This window comes from Corythoichthys intestinalis, chromosome 1, assembly GCF_030265065.1.
Source record: "Corythoichthys intestinalis isolate RoL2023-P3 chromosome 1, ASM3026506v1, whole genome shotgun sequence".
Taxonomy (NCBI): domain Eukaryota; kingdom Metazoa; phylum Chordata; class Actinopteri; order Syngnathiformes; family Syngnathidae; genus Corythoichthys; species Corythoichthys intestinalis.
In genome coordinates, this window is record NC_080395.1 from 81615721 (window position 1) to 81634804 (window position 19084).

Here is a 19084-nt window from a genome sequence, read left to right on the forward strand (position 1 = left end):
CAAAAACATATATATATATGGGTATGTAGTATAAATATTTGCGTTTTATTCATTCATTTAGTATGTCAAATTCACCTGTATATTTGAATTGCAGAAGTACAACTAACTTTCTAGGATATTGTAGTTTTTGGAGTATTACCTGCATTATTGTATACTTATCGAGTTTTCACTCCTTTTAAAACTTTTTGTGTGCGTCTTCCTCTCATTGTGAGTGGGGTAGGGGAAGTCAAAAGGTGTTTTGGATAGTCTGGATGGGGACAAAAATATCAGGAAAAGTGTGTTTCATTTCAGTCAATGTCTAAACATATATCTTCACAGCTGCTTATAAAGCCTGAAGGCCTGCAAAGAAGTAGTAATACCAAAAAACAATGCACTGAATATAAGTAGGGTCTGCAGGACTGCAACTTTGTTAAATTCACAGTAGCAACCTAGCTTGGTGACACCTGACTATGTGGTGCATAAAGCATATTACAAGAGACATGTCACTCTATATAAGTAATTCTGTTTCATGTCCAACCTAACTACAACTACAGTATACAATGCTAAAATTGATATGCTTACAGAGTTTTCAGTCTTTTCCCTCCTTTTCTTTGCTCCTCTCTGTTATGAGTTACCTCCTCTCATTTTTGGCAATGTTTGTGAGTGGGGGAGGGGATGTCCAGTTATATTCATGGACAGGGCGGGGTCCAAAAATCTCAGGAAAGGTGTGTCATATAGGCCTCAGTGTCTCCACTCAATGGGGGGAGGGGAACTCCAATTATCGGCATGGTCAGAACGGGGTCCAAAAATCTCAGGAAATGTGTGTCAAATAGGCTTCAGTGTTAAATTTCACCACACTCATTTGGGACTTGATTAAAACTATCAATACAAGAACTTTGAAACCAAAAGTAACTCTGGATCTTGTAAATACCCCCCCCACACACACACACACTTCTTGAAATTGAAAAAAAGGACCGAAAAAGTGGCATTTTCTGCACATTCTGCCTGGTATGCATAAGCAATAAACTTACTGTTTGTCAATATACTATTGAATAAATACTTTCAAACCATTTGGGTATTAACCCTTTAAGGTCTGGGCCTATTTTGTCTGATTTTGCATGCCTTTGAAGTTGCCTTTATATTTCAAAGACAGAATTGTTTACGATGGCCTGGTTTGGTCCCTTTTTTTGTGACACCTTGAACTTCATGTCCAAACTGTTGTTTCCTTCACTGACCAATTATAAATCATAATTTTGGGCCCAAAAAGACCAAAAATTCCAAAATCGTTTTGTCAAAATTTTTAATATTGATGTCCAATTGACAACCAAACATGCGTAACGAACCGTTTTGAAACTTTGTAATATTTATTCAACATGTTAGGATGAACATTCAACCAAAAAAATTTAGAATAAATAGTCTTTTATTTGACAATTCAACATAAACAACAGGTATAGCCATAGGCGTTTTTTGCATTTATACATGCTCTAGTCAAAACAGGTTATATACAGCAGACCAAACAGTGAAGAACAGTGAAAAAATATACCATCTAACACAAAAAGTGTTTAGAGGCCATCTCTTTATGAGTTTAGGTATTGCGGCCCATCACCTGATGAAAACTATGTACACACAATCAAGCTTCTTGAACACACATTTATATACACAAATTGAGAAGACTGATTGTGGGAAAAAAAATATATATATAACATTGGGGAAAAAAGTATTTTCAAAAATATTTACAATAAACAAGTTAAATTTTTTTCAGGCATGCCACTCCGAAAAGCAGTTTCGTCCTGGAATTAGACACAGGGCTACATCACAGCCCACACTTCCATGGGGTGTCGGTCCTCTTTCCACCCTTCCATTTTCATTTCACTTTACTTTCATTGTCACTATAAATGTACATGAAACAAAAGTCAGTATTTATGAAAATAATAAAGTATAAAATAAAAATATATACAGCAATAAATAATAATGGAAATCTATATGTATGACAATAGAAAGAAAACCGCAGCTGAATATGTGCTACATCCCTAATCTTCATATAGAAAGAAGACCACAAATTATACTTTGATCTGATATGCACATTTTATTATTACATACACAAACACGCACTTATATTGCATCAAAATTAACTTTTGTCTTGCAATATCAAAAGAAACTTTTACAGCATTAAAAAAAAAAAAAAAAAAAAAGAGTTGGCTTACCTCTGCTCGTCGATGGCGTCACCCACGTGTTCAAATCCGTCACTATCTTCACTCGAGGACTCTTCCGAAGAAGACGATGATGACGAATTTGGACCACCCTCTTCCTCAAGTTGATCAAAAAGCACAATTGCTTGCGCTAAATTTAGTTTTCCGTTCATCCTCAAAGTCACACAAAGTCGCTCGCCCGCTTGCTTGATTCAAACGGCCGTCGCTCGCCCGTCGCTGCGTCAGAACACTCCTGCCTCTCGTTCGGTGGAACCTCGCACGGCAGTTATATTTATATAAAAAAAAAAAAAAACGCATTTTGTGCTTCCACTGTGACTTCGAAAGGGTTCGTTTGATTTGTGTTTTTTTCATGGAGCTTCCGTTTTGAAAAAGGACAAGAAATTATGGAAATATAGACATAAACAAATGATCCATGCAGCGTTTTAATGTTTTTTTGAGAGGACAATAAAACTATAAAACTTAAATGACAATATCTCACGTTTTAGTTGGTCGATTGACTTCAAATAACAACGAGAGTAAACCGCAACTTCCGCACTTTAAAACGAGACCAACCAACGGCATGTGGGTGACGTAATTAAGACGCGAGGGTGCTTCAAAGACGACGTGCGCTGAGGACGCGCCGGCGCGTCCTTCGACTCTCAAGGGTTAATAAACAACACTGTTTCACCTCAAACTAACTCTTATCTTCAAGATAAAAAAAACACACACAAAAACAGCATTTTTTGGGGCTGTTCCGCCCTTTGTATGCATTTACTATTCTTACAGTCTGTTAATACTAAAAGAGTAAACGAATTTGGAATCCTTGATAGATTTTTTATTTCAAATAAGATAAGACTTTATTAATCCCTCATAGGGGAAATTTAGGCATTGTAGCACCTCAGACTGTGTACAATAGAATGTATAACATTTAGACAAACTATAATAACAATATAAAAAATAGAAAAAAAATAATATACAAAAAAACAGAAATATACAAATTACCTTAACTAAAGCTCAAATTGAATCTAACATGACTGCAGATCGGCACTTTGACAGAAACAAAACACAAAAAACGAGTAACTGTCATTGTTCTTATGCTTAATGTACACTTTATTGTGAGCACAGACCTCTGCTGTTATATAGTCTGATGGCAGTGGGCACAAAGGAACGCATATAGCGCTCAGTTCTGCAACTAGGTGGTATAAATCGCTGACTGAAAGAGCAGCCCATTTGCCACAGCTCGTCATGGAGTGGGTGGGAGGGGTCATCCTCCTCTCAGCCAGAGTCTCCAGACTTTCCAACTCAAGCCCTACCACAGAGTGGGCCTTCCTCACCAGTTTACTGATTCTGCCCACCTCACCTGCCTTGACCCCGCTTCCCCAACACACTACAGCGCAAAAACAAAGCGATGGCCGTCACAGACCGGTAAAAACTTTTCAAGATCCTACCACAGACGTTGAATGGTCTCAGTCTCCTCAGAAAGAATAGCCTGCTCTGTCCCTTCCTAAAGAGAGTGTCAGTGTTGTGAGACCAATCCTGTTTATTATTAATGTGGACCCCAGGTACTGGTATGAGTCCACCCTCTGAACCACCTCCCCATGGAAGACAACTGGGGCTGGGAACCTCCTGTTCCTCCTATAGTCCACCACCAGTTCCCTGTACTCATCCTCATCCGTTGTACATCCAACAATAGAGGAATCATCTGAGAACTTTTGAAGATGGCAGAAACCAGTTGAACCGGAAGTCAGCGATGTAGAGGGTGAAAAGGAATGACGCCAAAACTGTACCCTAAGGCACTCTAGTATTACTTATTACTGTACCAGACGTACAGTCATCCCAGTCTGACATACTGGTGCCGGCCAGTGAGGTAGTCCAAAATCCATGCTGCAATGTAAGAGCGCAGCTGCATCGCCAGCAGCTTATCCCTAAGGAGGCAGGGCTGGATGGTGTTGAAAGCACTGGTGAAGGCAGAAAACATCACTCTGACAGTGCTTCCCTGCCTCTCCAGATGGGACAGCGACCTATAGATAAGGGAAAATTCCTCCATACCAATGTTTGGCTTGTATGCAAACTGCAGCAGGTCCAGGGAAGTAGATACTGATGTCCTCAGGTGTCGAAGAACAAAATACCAAATGCAAATAGTTTAATATTTTTATTCAGTCACATTGACAAGGAAAGAACTTGAACTTAAGTAGCACATCACATTTTTCCTATGTTATTCGGTCATTCCTGTCCAGATACCAGCCTTACAAGGCATCTTGTAATTTTGCATATTCCAGTGTGGTTTGGTCACTCCTTTTGTCCAGGTATGCCTTGAGAGCATCTTCAAACTCCTGTGCGATTTTCATCCTTCTCTTCCCACTGGCCAGTGTCACCTGGATCCTGAAGATAGGAGCTTTTCATTGTTGTTCACACTTTCATCTGCAAGGAATTTATCCACTTCCCCACTGTCAGTGAAAGGGCCACCTCTAGATTTCAGTGTGTCCAGCATGTCATGTTTCTTCTTCCGTTTCTGGTCTGCCCCACTCTCGAATTTCGCCTTCATAAGTTTACTCCAGTTGAGTTCAACCTCTCTTTTTGCCTGGGGTGCTGCCTTAAAACTTTTGAAAGATGGAATCTATCTATTCCTAAGATCATGGCTCCTCTGTAAAATGATAGGCACACTGAACACAGTCAGTAGGTCTTACTTCTTCAGCCTGTAGTCCAACTTGCCACGTTGTCTCTCGATACCAGTGTTGTGCAGAGGGGTGTAATGAATGTTACTAGCCTGTTCACTGACAGGATAGTCCGTTTGGAACAGTCTGTTGTAGAATTCCCTGAGCTGAGTATGGGTAGAAGCTTTTTCCGTGGTTCTGGCTCAGGAACTCACAAGTGCCAAAGCGGTATGTTAGACTGCTTGCTGCCCTATATAGACACTCAAACTTGCTGTCTTTGTAGGAACACACCACACTGGACACCTGCCTTTGCTGCTTTGCCTTTTTCGTGGTTCCAAGGTTTGTAGGCATACACAGGAGCCACCGACTTGAGGCACATGTCCAGTGCTTTTTCAGCCACACCTGCATTCCACCATGAAACTCTGTAGCACTTGCACCATCTTCATATCAGCCTCCACCACTGTTTGCTTGTCTGATGGTGTGTTGAATATGATCGTCTCCTTGGAGATTTTAGTGGTGGGCTTGCAGTCAACCAGGAGCCACAATGCATTATGAAGAATTGTGCGATATCTGACAGGTGAATCAATGTGCTCTCGTAAGATGTGATTTTATTTTTAAGGATAAGAGGGGGGAAAAGTGGGGTGGGGGTTTATTTCATAATAGGTACCAACTACCAATACAAAATATCCCTCAAACGACCCTATGCACCAACACTGTAGTAGTTGTAATAATTTTCTAATTTTTGAATTTTTGGGGTTGATTTATCCCCTGCCCCTGTGTCTACACTCAATGGGGGAGGGGAAGTCTAGTTATCGGCATGGTCAGGGCGGGGTCCAAAAATCTCAGGAAAGGTGTGTCAAATAGGTCTCGGTGTCTTCACTCGATGGGGGAAGGGAAGTCCAGTTGTCTGCATGGTCAGGGCGGAGTCCAAAAATCTCAGGAAAGGTGTGTCAAATTGGCCTCAGCGTGTTCACTCGATGGGGGATGGGAAGTCCAATTATTGGCATGGTCAGGGCGGGGTCCATAAATCTCAGGAAATGTGTGTCAAATAGACCTCGGTGTCTTCACTCGATGGGGGATGGGAAGTCCGATTATCGGCAAGGTCAGGGCGGGGTCTTTCAATCTCAGGAAATGTGTGTCAAATAGGCCTTGGCGTGTTCACTCGATGGGGGATGGGAAGTCCAATTATCGGCATGGTCAGGGCGTTGTCCAAAAATCTCAAGAAAGGTGTGTCAAATAGACCTCGGTGTCTTCACTCCATGGGGGATGGGAAGTTCAATTATCGACAAGGTCAGGGCGAGGTCCTTCAATCTCACAAAATGTGTGTCAAATAGGCCTTGGCGTGTTCACTCGATGGGGGATGGGAATGGTCACGGTGTCTCAAAATCTCTGGCACTGGCATAACTTTTTTGAATACAAATATACTGTGTATATAAATATATATTTATTTATTACCAATGAATATTTGACCGATACTCAACACTGTCAGCTTATACTTTTCACATGCATTTGAACACATTCTAGGTAGGGTCCATCAAACCCCAAAAAATTGTTGACTTCAAAATCGTTCCTGGCTAACCCTCCCAATTCAAATGGATTGGAAATCTATCACCATCTCGAGCAATTAATAAGTTAATGTTAAATGTTGTAAATTGGAATGTATAATTGTGGTTGCATTTGCATTACATGCAATGCAACAATGATTGCTGCATTGAATGTTATGCAAACGCAACTACTAGTGAAATTCCAAACTCTCTTATTATTATTATTTACAATTTTTATCCGATCCCTATAAGCATACATAAAAAATGTCAGGAAGTCAAGGCACATGAAGTTAGTTTTTTCCAAAAATGTACGGTTCCGCCAAAATTTACCAAAACCTTTCCCATTCATTTCTAATAACCAAAATTTCCCATTTATTTTCAATGGCACATAAAGTTTTTTTTGTATTCACTCCTATTTTTTTTTTATTTTTTTTTTGCCATTGCTGTACTTTTCAGTACTCTGATAAATTCCTTGGTATTGTTGCTTCAACATAGGGAATTAGCACCTCATGTAGAGACATAATTGAACTGGCTGAAATCTAAACAAGATGGCTAGCAGATAGCACAAGTCCAAGAGCATACGATTAACCTGAGCTAGAACCACCTCATTGGAGGTGTCTGTTGTGTTAGGGTATGAGCACAAACGAACCCAAGCTCTTTTACTTCCGTGTGCCACACATGCTCACAACACAGTCACTCATGCACCAAAACTCCACCCTCATACATCCCACAATCCCCAGGTATTCAACTGTCTAAATATCTGTCTAAAACTGTCTAAAAATGTGCCTTGCGGACACAACAATGTCTCTACACAGAAGTCATAGCAGCAAGCAATTTCATTCGAAGCCATATAGAAGTCGTTCTCTATGGCCTTGCCAGACTCCTCCCGTGCCCGGGGTTTTTCCCCAGTGACCACCAGAGCCGCCGGTACCCATAAGATGTGTTAAGAGTTCCACAGGCCAAAAAGGCCCAATAGGGCTCCTTCTTCTGGTGCCCACCAACTGGTCCAGGGATTTCCGCCACAACAGGCAATGACTACTTTACGGCCACAGCTCTGGTTGGCCACCTCGGCAATTGAGGCGTGGAACACGGTCCACCCGGAGTCAATGTCCCCAGTCTCTCCCTGGACATTGCCGAAGGTCTACTGGAACGTGTGGGTCTGCTGGGCCAGACCGCCATTCTCCCCCACCATTGGAGTCAATTCAACACTAGGTGGTGATTGGCTGACATCTCTGCCCCTTTCTTCACCCGAGTGTCCAAGAAATGCGGCCGCAAGTCCGATGACCGGACTACAACGTCAATCATCCAACCACATCCTAGGCTGTTCGTGGTGCCTAGTGCACATATAGACACCCTTATGCATGAACATGGTGTTCATTATGGACAATCAGCAAAGAGCGCAGAAGTCCAATAATGGAACACCACTTGGGTTCTAAATGGGGGAGGGGCGTTTCTCCCAATCACTCCCCCTGTCACCCTCTCTCCCTGTGTCATAAGCACAAACAAAAGTCAGACTTGTCTCGCCCATTTTTCACAGTGAATGGGATCTTTTGGAAACTTAAGGCTCACAACACTCTCCCTGGTGTTAGAACACAAGCCTGCATCACATCGGACTGGCACGACGTGAAAAGGGAGGATGCAGGATTTGTGAGTCGTTTGCTGATATCTGGGTGCCATTTCAATAAATAACTTTTTGTAAATGCTGGTGACTTGTGCTCATGACCTATGACTTGATTGCTGATTGTAATGATCATATTGAGAGTCTTAATTACTGAGATATAGTGAACCAAACCAGGTGAGGACGTGGACTGGGAGGACTGATTCGAAGAAACATGTTTAGAAAGCACTGACAACCTGAAGTTGGCAGAGCTTACAGAGAGAGATGGGACTTGTCATTTTGAAGAAATGTTCGGTGTTCAGTTGTAATGAGGTGGTCAATTACAGAGCCAATATATTTTTATTAGGGAACTTTGTTTATTATTTTATTGTTGACTGAGTGAGAGTGTGGTAAAACAGCCATGTTGGAAATGAATGATCATTTCCAGTGGGCCCACATTAAAATAAAGCCAGGCAAATCCAGGAGCATATCAGTCATTAAGGGGAAACTATCTGAACACCAGTTCTATTTGGGTGATAAACCCATACCAACAGTGTCACAAAAGCCAAGAGCCTTGGACGCTGGTGCGATGCTACCCTCAGGGACACGGAACAAGTGGACCAGCTTAGGCTAAGCAGGCTGATGTGGCCTCTTACGATCTATGAGGTCCCAACCTCAAAATTTGAAAAAAACTGGAGAGATTGGTCAACTCTTTTGCCAAGAAGTGGCTGTGACTCCCCAGATGCTTTAGTAGCATTTGGCTCTATGGAAGAGGCATTCTGGAGCTTCCAATTTCCAGCCTTGTTGAGGAATTCTAATGTTTCAAAGTAAGGTTAGAATTGACTCTGACGGAACCCATGACTCTTGCATGGCCCAAACGGCTCCTTCCCTAGTGACTGGAAGGAAAAGGGTGCCAATTGCAGCTGTTCGGCAGGTGAAGTCAGACCTTAGGCATAGAGACATACTGTAGTTGCCCTTATGCAACAAGGGAGAGGAGGCCTTGGAGAGTGCAGGCTATCTTGGCAGAAGGGTGCATCGGCAAGAACAGGCAATGGGGTACGCTAAGGCTGTTTCACAATCCAAGCATGTACACTGGATGAAATGGGAGGAAGTTGAGAGGAGAAAGTTCTCTGGGAGAGAACGGTTGGGAATGGAAGCATTTCACATCAGGTTTATCTTACGTGTTATGTATGATGTGTTACCCTCCCCCTCAAACCTCAACCAGTGGTACAGAGAAGACCCTACATGCCCTCTCTGTCTATCCCCCGCAAACTTGAAGCACATTATAGTAGGCTGTAAGACAAGCTTGTCACAAGGCCGTTACACCTGGCGGCACAACCACGTCCTCAAGTGCCTGGCAGCTACTGTGGAGACTCAGCAGACAAGTAACATTGCCCTCGCCCATCCATCAGCCCAGCCTACACCTGCAGGACAGTTTATTGCAGAAGTAACAAAGCCAACCAAAAGCCAAAAACCGGACGTTGGCCAACTAAGAGGGGGAAGAGACTGGAAAATAGTAGCAGATCTGAACCACAGGCTATGCTTCCCATCGGAGAGCGATGCAACAAACCTCAGGCCGGATGTTGTGCTCTCCTCCTCCTCACTTCACACTGTTTAAATCATAGAGCTCACCCTTCCCTGGGAGACTGTTGTTGCGGAGGCCTTCGAATGCCATAGCCTTAAGTGCGCCGAGCTGGCAGCTGATGTGGAGATACGTGGATGGAAAGCCAATGTTTGCCTGCCAGATGTTGCCAATGTGCCTTCTGGAGGCGTTGTGGGCCTATCATCAAAACACTGAGTAAGGAGGGTGCCCACCTGATGACCTCAATGACGCTTAACACCATATTGACTTGATGGCATCACACAGTTGGTGCAGATTTGTCGGCAGCACATCCATGATGCGAATCTCCCGTTCCACCACATCCCAAAGATGCTCTATTGGATTGAGATCTGGTGACTGTGGAGGCCATTTGAGTACACTGAACTCATTGTCATGTTCAAGAAACCAGTCTGAGATGATTCCAGCTTTATGACATGGCGCATTATCCTGCTGAAAATAGCTATCAGAAGTTGGGTACATTGTGGTCATAAAGGGATGGACATGGTCAGCAACAATACTCAGGTAGGCTGTGGCGTTCCAACAATGCTCAATTGGTACCAAGGGGCCCAAAGAGTGCCAAGAAAATATTCCCCACACCATTACACCACCACCACCAGCCTGAACCGTTGATACAAGGCAGGATGGATCCATGCTTTCATGTTGTTGACGCCAAATTCTGACCCTACCATCTGAATGTCGCAGCAGAAATCGAGACTCATCAGACCAGGCAACGTTTTTCCAATCTTTTATTGTCCAATTTCGATGAGCTTGTGCAAATTGTAGCCTCAGTTTCCTGTTCTTAGCTGAAAGGAGTGGGACCTGGCATTGTCTTCTGCTGCTGCAGCCCATCTGCCTCAAAGTTCGACGTACTGTGCGTTCAGAGATGCTCTTCTGCCTACCTTGGTTGTAACGGTTGGTTATTTGAGTCACTGTTGCCTTTCTATCAGCTCGAACCAGTCTGGCCATTCTCCTCTGACCTCTGGCAGCAACAAGGCATTTCCGCCCACAGAACTGCCGCTCACTGGATATTTTTTCTTTTTCGGACCGTTCTCTGTAAACCCTAGGGATGGTTGTGCGTGAAAATCCCAGTAGATCATCAGTTTCTGAAATACTCAGACCAGGCCTTCTGGCACCAACAACCATGCCATGTTCAAAGTCACTGAAATCACCTTGCTTCCCCATACTGATGCTCGGTTTGAACTGCAGGAGATTGTCTTAAACCATGTCTACATGCCTAAATGCACTGAGTTGCCGCCATGTGATTGGCTGATTAGAAATCAAGTGTTAACGAGCAGTTGGACAGGTGTACCTAATAAAGTGGCTGGTGAGTGTATATTTATTAGGGAACTTTTTCAGTTATTTTATTGTTTACTATAAGTGAGGGTGTGGTGAAAAGGCCATGATGAAAATAAATGACCATTTATTTGGTCTTGGATCCAGGCAATTGTTCATAAAACCACAATGAAAAGTAATACCCCCTTTAGAATCACCAAAAGATACTATTACACTTAAATAGTGACATTCTAGAATATCTTATTAATTTTAACCAACTTTATTTGATAAAAACATAAAACATATTCACGCTAACATATTTCCAGTTTTTCAAATAAAAATCACTATTACTATGTTATTACTTATGACTATACTTTCAGATACACAAACCTGAAAAAATGGTCCCCACGGTGCAAATACACACACTTGCAGTAGGGACTTGGGCCTATCGGGGCGCTGTGTTACACACGGCGTGTGTGGAAAAAGTGTGAACATCAACCTCATGGGGTCCATGTTTTTTTTTTTTTGCACCAAATGGGTCTACAGGTCATTTTCTACGGGGAAAATTGGTCCCCACGGGGTGAGTCATATTTCAGGTTGTGGACCCCACCAGGATATAAAAACGAGAACACACACACAGACACATTCATTCCAACGCGGCTTCCTTGCGGAAACTGTTTAACAAGTTAAACGATGATTGACAGATGCCCGTGTGAAGTCTGCTTCTTTGGCCAGATCAAAGCCATTGTTAACTTTAATAAGCAAGTGGAGCAGTGACAGAGAGGAACAATGGGCTGGGAGAGGGAAGGTGTGAGGCTGTGCACAGAGCAGAAAGCAAGGCGTATGTGGATTAAAAAAAATAAAAACAATCGCACGTGCTTGCGATGGGAATATCGCGCAGGATGACTGATCTGTGTAAAGGAAAGAATGAATGGGGCCATGTATCGAGAGATTTTGAGTGAAAATCTCCTTCCATCAGCAAGGCCATTGAGGTTGAGACGTGGCTGGGTCTTTCAGCATGGCAATGATCCCAAACACACAGCCAGGGCAACAAAGGAGTGGCTTCGTAAGAAGCATTTCAAGGTCCTGGAGTGGCCTCGCCAGTCTCCAGGTCTCAACCCCATAGAAAATCTGCAGAGGGAGTTGAAAGTCTGTGTTGCCCAATGACAGCCCCAAAATATCACTGCTCTAGAGGAGATCTGCATGGAGGAATGGGCCAAAATACCAGCAACAGTGTGTGAAAAGCTTGTGAAGAGTTACAGAAAACGTTTGGCCTCTGTTATTGCCAACAAAGGGTACATAACAAAGTATTGAGATGAACTTTTGGTATAGACCAAATACTTACTTTCCACCATGATTTGCAAATAAATTGTTTAAAAATCAAACAATGTGATTTTCAGTTTTTTTTCCCACATTTTGTCTCTCATGATTGAGGTTTACCCATGTTGACAATTACAGGCCTCTCTAATATTTTCAAGTGGGAGAACTTGCACAATTAGAGGTTGACTAAATACTTATTTGCCCTTCTGTATATGGCTGAAAACACTCGCACTCCTCTTTAAAAGAAACTGCTGCATTTTAAAGAGCATACGACAGGAGAAAAAAAGTCTTAAATAGCATTATTATGTGAATTAGAATCATATTTTAAGACGATTCGACTATATACAACAATTTAGCAAAACGCAGATGACGAGAAATTAGTCTTTTAATCTGCCGGTGGTTGATCACGATGTCATCCACCCAACAGGTGGATAACGTCAGCGGGTGACTGGGCTCATCGGTTTTACTATTCAGCCCATTGAGGGGGAATTATTCAGAACGAGGAAAAGGCGACGAAGAGAGCCGCAAAATGTCATTGTTTCAGTCTCTCTACTCCAATATTTTTACAGGATATTCTCTTTATTCAAGTATTTTTTTCCCCAATAGCTAAATAAATGGCTTGAGAAGGACCAGTCAGCCTGTCGAGGAGGAACTATTCACAACAAGGAAAACGCGACGAAGTGAGCTGCAAAATGTCATTGTTTCTGTCTCTTTACTTCAATATTTTTACAGGATATTCTTTTCATCCAAGTATTTTCCCCAATTGCTAAATAAATGGCATGGTCCTGACAAATAACAGTCTTGTGCTAAATGGAATATGAAATAATAAAAATGCACTTATTCAGGACGACATGGCAAAATTACTCCATAATGGTAAAAAATGTCGACTTCACCTTTACATTCGCACCTCCCGAACGATATTTTATGACACCTAAATCGGACATATGTCATTTCCCTTCCCCGGCTTCAGAGAATGTAAACAAACCAAGAGGCATGACAGCTATCCGACATGCTAACCCGAACCGAGTGATGTTTCAAAGTAAGCGGAAAATCACACATAACTAGCCCGTATTATTTGACATGACGACTGGGTTGTCGATTGTGTTCGCGGATCGGCAAACCGCCCGGCGGAGAGCAATTACATTCCCTGGAGGAGGGCGGCTGCAGTTGTTGTGCAGCTTACGTGCAGCTAATGTTTTTATATGCCTATCAATGATCAAACGTAAGTAGTCCTTTATTTAAGGAAAGTTTGTAGTGTTTACTTTGTAATCGCTGTATTAATATTTGACATAATACAAAATGGCCAAGATGTTTACTCACTTCCTCGTAAGTAGTAAGGCTTGGCCAATATCCACAGTGAATGGGAACCTTTTGAAACTCCAAAAAGGCGCACACGCCTCTCCCTCATAAAGCAAGATTTTTCTGCAGCCGTTTGGCTGGCGTGATGCGAAAAATAAACGTATTAATCGCAAAATCAGCTGATTCCTTAGTCCTCATACACAACAGTACGGCTGTTTAGTGAAGAAGACACCTTCACCCGTACACGTCACAGCGCCCTCCTCCTCGATGCAAGACCGAAGCCGGAAGTCACTCACTTTCATGGCGCAGGATTAAAAAAACTGAATAAATATAGCGACCGCTTCCACACACATCCAAGCGGTCCATATCATTCAGGAGCATAAAATACCGCGTGTATTATGAAATAAACATGCCTTTTCCTGTCACATGCACTTTAAGCCAAAACAACTGTTGTGTTTGATAGAACAATATGTCTATATGGTGCCATAGCAGATTCATAGCACATGAAGCCCCAGTGAAGCCCCAGAACTATTTTTAATTTGTCCGTTTTACCCTGAAAACCCCTGTTTCCAGATGTCGCGCTACCGCTTTGTTTCAACCTAGCCATAAAACTAAGGTAATTATAATTATTATTCAAAATGTCTGTCGTTTTTAGCTTAGAATCATTCATTGATGTCTCATATTTCGTTTAAGAAAAAAAGACCAAAAAAATTATTCACTCTCATATTTGACATTATAAACAAATTATGTCACTATTAAAAAAAAATGGTGTCTGTAAAAAAGTCATGAATATCTACCTCATAACTATCACTTAATTGTATTTTTTTTGTTGTCGCATTTTCTCCGATATGTTAGCTGATAAATAATCGATCCAAACAAAGACAAATTGGGGAAAAAAAAAAAAAAAAAAAACGTTTAAAAGGGTAAATATATAAAAAAGAATCTTTTTATTAAAATTTATTTTAAAACCTGTCCTGTTCGGCTGTTTGACACAGAGAATGGAAGTCTTAAGTGCCCGGATGGTCTGAACAGTTTTAATGTTTCACATTGAGAGTCTGACATACTCCCATTGTGATCATTCAAAATACCTTTTTATTATGACAAAACAGCGAACAGGAAGGGATTATGGGGGGACAGAAGAAAAGAAATACAAAAGAAGAAAAGAAACACATACACAAACAAAACAAGAAATACATTGAACAACTAGACTAGTTACTAATATGGTGGTGCTATCGTCAGCGAGATGTATTTCCGGTTTACACCATCCGGGACGCACCACCAACCCCACGCCTACCACACCCCGCCCGCCCACCTGTGCCACGAGCCACAGCCGCAGCCCCCCAACCGGCACAGGACGCCACGGGACCCCCAGCAGCCCACCAAGCCCCAGGCAAGGCAGGGTCCCCCCGCCGGTGCAGGCGACACCCCGCTGATACACCGGCGCCCAGCCAGCGACCCGCGACGGAGTGCAGGGCGGATGCCCAGCCAGAGAAGAGAGGGGGAGGCGGAGGCAGGAGAACGCCCAGGAGCAGCCACGGGGCGATGCAAGATCGGAGCCCCGACCCCCCAACCCACTCTTCGCGGCCGGCAGCCCAGGCAGAAGGGAGGCCACACCCCAGGAGCCACGCCATATGGAAAAAGTGTGGGACCCACCTACCACCCTGTTACTGTGGCTGCCAGGTTCCCGACTGGCAGCCATCACCCAGCACCATGATGGGAATGTGAGGTGAGGGTAGTGCAATGTATGCATTAAAATAGGAGAGCTTGGCTTAGGGCAGTGGGACCGTAGGATGGAGTTTCTGCCCAGCCGGCCGTCCCACCGCCCTTTGTCGGAGCTCTCCTGGGGATGGTGTGTGTGGTGCATTTAAAAAAGGTGCAGGGATGGCGGGGCCTGTGGCGAGGAGGCAACCGTGAGGTGCCCCCCCCCCCAATAGGTCCCAACCATCCCACAACCTTGGTGTGTGGTGCATTAAAAACGGGGGGGAGCCGGGCCGGGACTGTAGAGCCCCGTCCCAACTCTCCCCGGAGAAATGTATGGGCAAGGATTGGCTCTAAGGGCTGGGTCGGTCGGGCTGGGGTGCGAAGCGGGGCTGGGCGCGCGCCACGGCTGGGGGAGCAGCCGCCCCGCCGCCCGCCCCTCCCCGCCGCCGGAGCCGGGGTGTCGTCTGCCGGTCCGGGGGCCAGTGAGCATGTAAGTGCCAGGGTGAAAAATACTTACAGTGCCGAAGTGAGAAGTGCGTGAGTTAAGAGGCAGGCTCCCGTGGGCGTGGCCCCGTCCACCAGAACCACCGGCCGCAGGGCGGAAGAAGCGCCAGGCCCCCGATCAATCCCCGCCCCAGACCACCGACGGCGCCTCCGCGACAGCCCCCCCCACCCCCACCCACCGAGCACCCACCCCGCACTCCGAACAGGCGCCACACCAAGCGCCGGTGACCAGGGGACGTCCACCCCACCGGCAAGGGACAGCAAGCCCCACCCAAGGCCCCGCGGGCCCCAAGAAAGAAAATCTTGACCACTCCTTGATGTCTGCGATTTCTACATCACGACCCTTGTTCAGTTACCATGATTCACCCATAAAATTCCCAAAAAATCCAGCTGTGGCCATTCGCAGCTATGTCTTGACACTCGGTGATACATGCGACATGGAGTTTTTGGATCGAAACAAGGTAAGTACGCGATAATATCCTGTTAAAATCATGGCGTCTGTAATTCTGCTCTCGCGTGCTCTCACCTCCAGATAGGGTTTTGCTGTCTAAAAAAAATTTGTTTTTTTTCAAAATGACCTCCTGTTCAAAAATTTTCTTTTTGAGATTTTAAGCTTTCCAATGATGTATCACACGTGCATATCGGACAATTTTGAAAGTTGGCTAAATTGGGGTTCTCAGAGCGGGAAATTCAAGTCACCTGAGTGTCCGCCATATATATGTACATATAATGTGTGTGCGCATGCGTGTGTGCTGTAAATATGAAATATAAAAGTAAATTTTAAAAAAAAAAGTAAAAAAAAAAGTAAAAAAAAAAAAAAAGTAAAAAGTTTTTTTTAAAGTGTAAATAGTCTTGTAGCAGAAAAAACTTTTTTTATTTATTTCTTGAACAAAATTCATATTATTTTAATCATGAAAATGGTTACATTTAATGAAGTAAAAAAAACTTTTAGTTTATTTTAAACTGAATGTTTTAGTTTTTAGTTGATTTTTTTTGTTTAAATCATGTAAACAGCCAGTGGTTGCATTTTACCATGGTGGTCTTAGTGCTGTTGTAATAATTTCTGTCACCTTTTTATTTCCTTCACGCTGCAGGTGGTTTGGCTCTGGCCTTGGTGCAGTTCTTCTTTGTCAAGTATCTGGTTATATATGGCCTTCCGTCAATGCTGGCCACATTAGACCAGCTCGTCCCTCCTGGTGTACCTCGCTGCGTCAGCATCATGTACAGCTTCACCGGCATGTGGCGGTAAGTCGCATCAACTCAGTGTCCACTTAGACATCTGCGTACTGTATATCTTTGAAGAGGAACGCTGGCAAGTGCTTTTTTTAAATCGTCTATGCTTTCGCAATCACGGCCTCTGTGCTGAATTGTCTCGCCCACCATTAGCTGCAATCACGACGACAGGTCACCTCTATATGACATGAAAATGTTGTGTTGTGAAATGAAGTGAACGCTAGGGGGTGCACTTGGATATTGCAATGAAGGGCATCCTAAAATGTTGTGTAAAAGAAAAGAACAGAGATTAAAGAGGGATTGAAGCCACTACACGTCTCCTGCTTGCTTTGTTACTTGCCTTGCTACAATACCACATTTTTGCATGAACTGTGTCTCAAGGACTCATTTTGCATTTCATTTTTAATTGCGCTAAAAGGTGACCGGTTCATGGAGCAAAGCACACAACAGCGACGATGCATGCACACACAAAGAAAACAATTCCATCAATGATCTCCTTTAGAGATGCTGCACGTGCCAGAGAGTGGCTGTTTGCAAGCTGCCTTGATGAGCCTTGACAATACAGATTTTACACTGTCGGCGGCGCTGTTGCACAAGGTGCTCATTGATCGGCTGCTTACTTGGGCGGAATGGAAGTACAGTAACATTAACTCATTGGCTGCTATTGATGGCGAGAAACATCCATTCCATTTGAAATGGGAGCGCTGGCGGTGAGTGATCATGTGCTAGTGCCAGTGACGGCAAATGATTTGCCAATCCTTACCATTTAAATGGATTGGAAGTCAATCACCATCAATAGCATTGAGTTAATATTTTTCATTCATTCATCTTCCGTGCTGCTTATCTTCACGAAAGTTTTGGGGGTGCTGGAGCCTCTCCCATTTACTCCGGGCACTAGTCAGGGTACAGCCTGAATTGGTTGCCAACCCATCACAAGGAACAAGTAGACAAACGGCACTTAAAGCAGTAATGTGAAGTAAGGTTGGCCAACCATGTTTTTGAATAATACCAATGGCTAAACAATTATAAGCATATTTTCGTTTTTTTTTTTTTAACACAACCCTTCCAGATTCTTTGTTTAACCCATAGCAACGCCCTTGACAATGAAAATGCTTTTCTTCGGCAATCTTCGGAAATTACGTCACACTGAGAAGTGCGAGGGAAGTCCGCCATAGAACATTATTGTTTGTTGCATTGCTTCTCGTTAAGATGCCGCGGTGGTGTATGGCGATGTTTTGTTCTCACTCAAACGAAAAGTTGTATGAGTGGCCAAAGGACAGCAAGGCACGTAAATGGACATCTTTCGTTCGCACGAAGCGAATGAATTTCACGCCATCATCGAATAGTGTTCTCTGCTACAAACACTTCGAAGATGCCTGATTCCTTAACCTGTCTGCTTATGATCAATGATTTGCCAAAAAGTAAGTGTGCTTTTTGGATAGATGACTGATGACTTCAAAGCAGAGCTGCCAACTGTTGTGGAATGTACAGTAGAACCTAGCGACGTTAGCCGAAAGCCAACTCGTGGCAATAGTCGTTGTTGTGTTTGCTAGTGTTACGTCCCAAGGATTGCTCGCGAAGGGCGTAACATAAAACGAGCCACACAATTTCACAAGTGGCACAAATTTATTTACACAACAAATCAACTCGCAATGAATATGTACAAAATGTGGATGAAGCGCGGCTTCGGGGTAAGTCCAGGCCAAAACAACAAACAAAAGGAATCTACACTTGAACCCCACCCGCTAACTAAACCCTGATCATGAAAAAGAACAAAGAAAAGACAGCCACTAACCTACCTTCTTACGCTAAACAAAACAGGAGAAAACGGGTTGAACAGAAATGGCGACTTACGCCTACTTGCTTTAGTGCTCTTATTTACAGTGGTGAACAAAAACGATCCAAAAACGAATAAACACAAAAGACATCACCAAACAGCGAGAGTGTATCAGACTAGCGATCAAATGCAAACGAGCGTGAATGATGAGCAAACAGCTGGCAAGGAGGACCGCGGCAGAATGCGGTCAAATGCGACCTCCCAGAGCGTTGACAGCGGCAGGTTTAAGAACCTTGGCACCTAAGCGTGTTTAAATTGTGCGTCATCTACGATCTTGTTCGAAAGGGTTAATCCACTGTCAATCGGGAAAGGGGTAATTGACGGTCACATTGCCGTAAGAGACACACATCGCCGA

At 43.6% G+C, this 19084-nt stretch overlaps 1 protein-coding gene across 8 annotated transcripts in view; it reads left to right on the forward strand.

The window, feature by feature from the left end:
* LOC130919388 (protein-cysteine N-palmitoyltransferase HHAT-like) overlaps positions 1–19084 on the forward strand; it is a 473408-nt gene that overhangs the window by 405146 nt on the left and 49178 nt on the right. For all 8 annotated transcript variants that reach the window (XM_057842050.1, XM_057842041.1, XM_057842084.1 and 5 more), the window contains one exon: positions 16754–16904. In XM_057842050.1, the coding sequence (XP_057698033.1) occupies positions 16754–16904 (151 nt within the window). The remainder of the gene's footprint in view (positions 1–16753; positions 16905–19084) is intronic.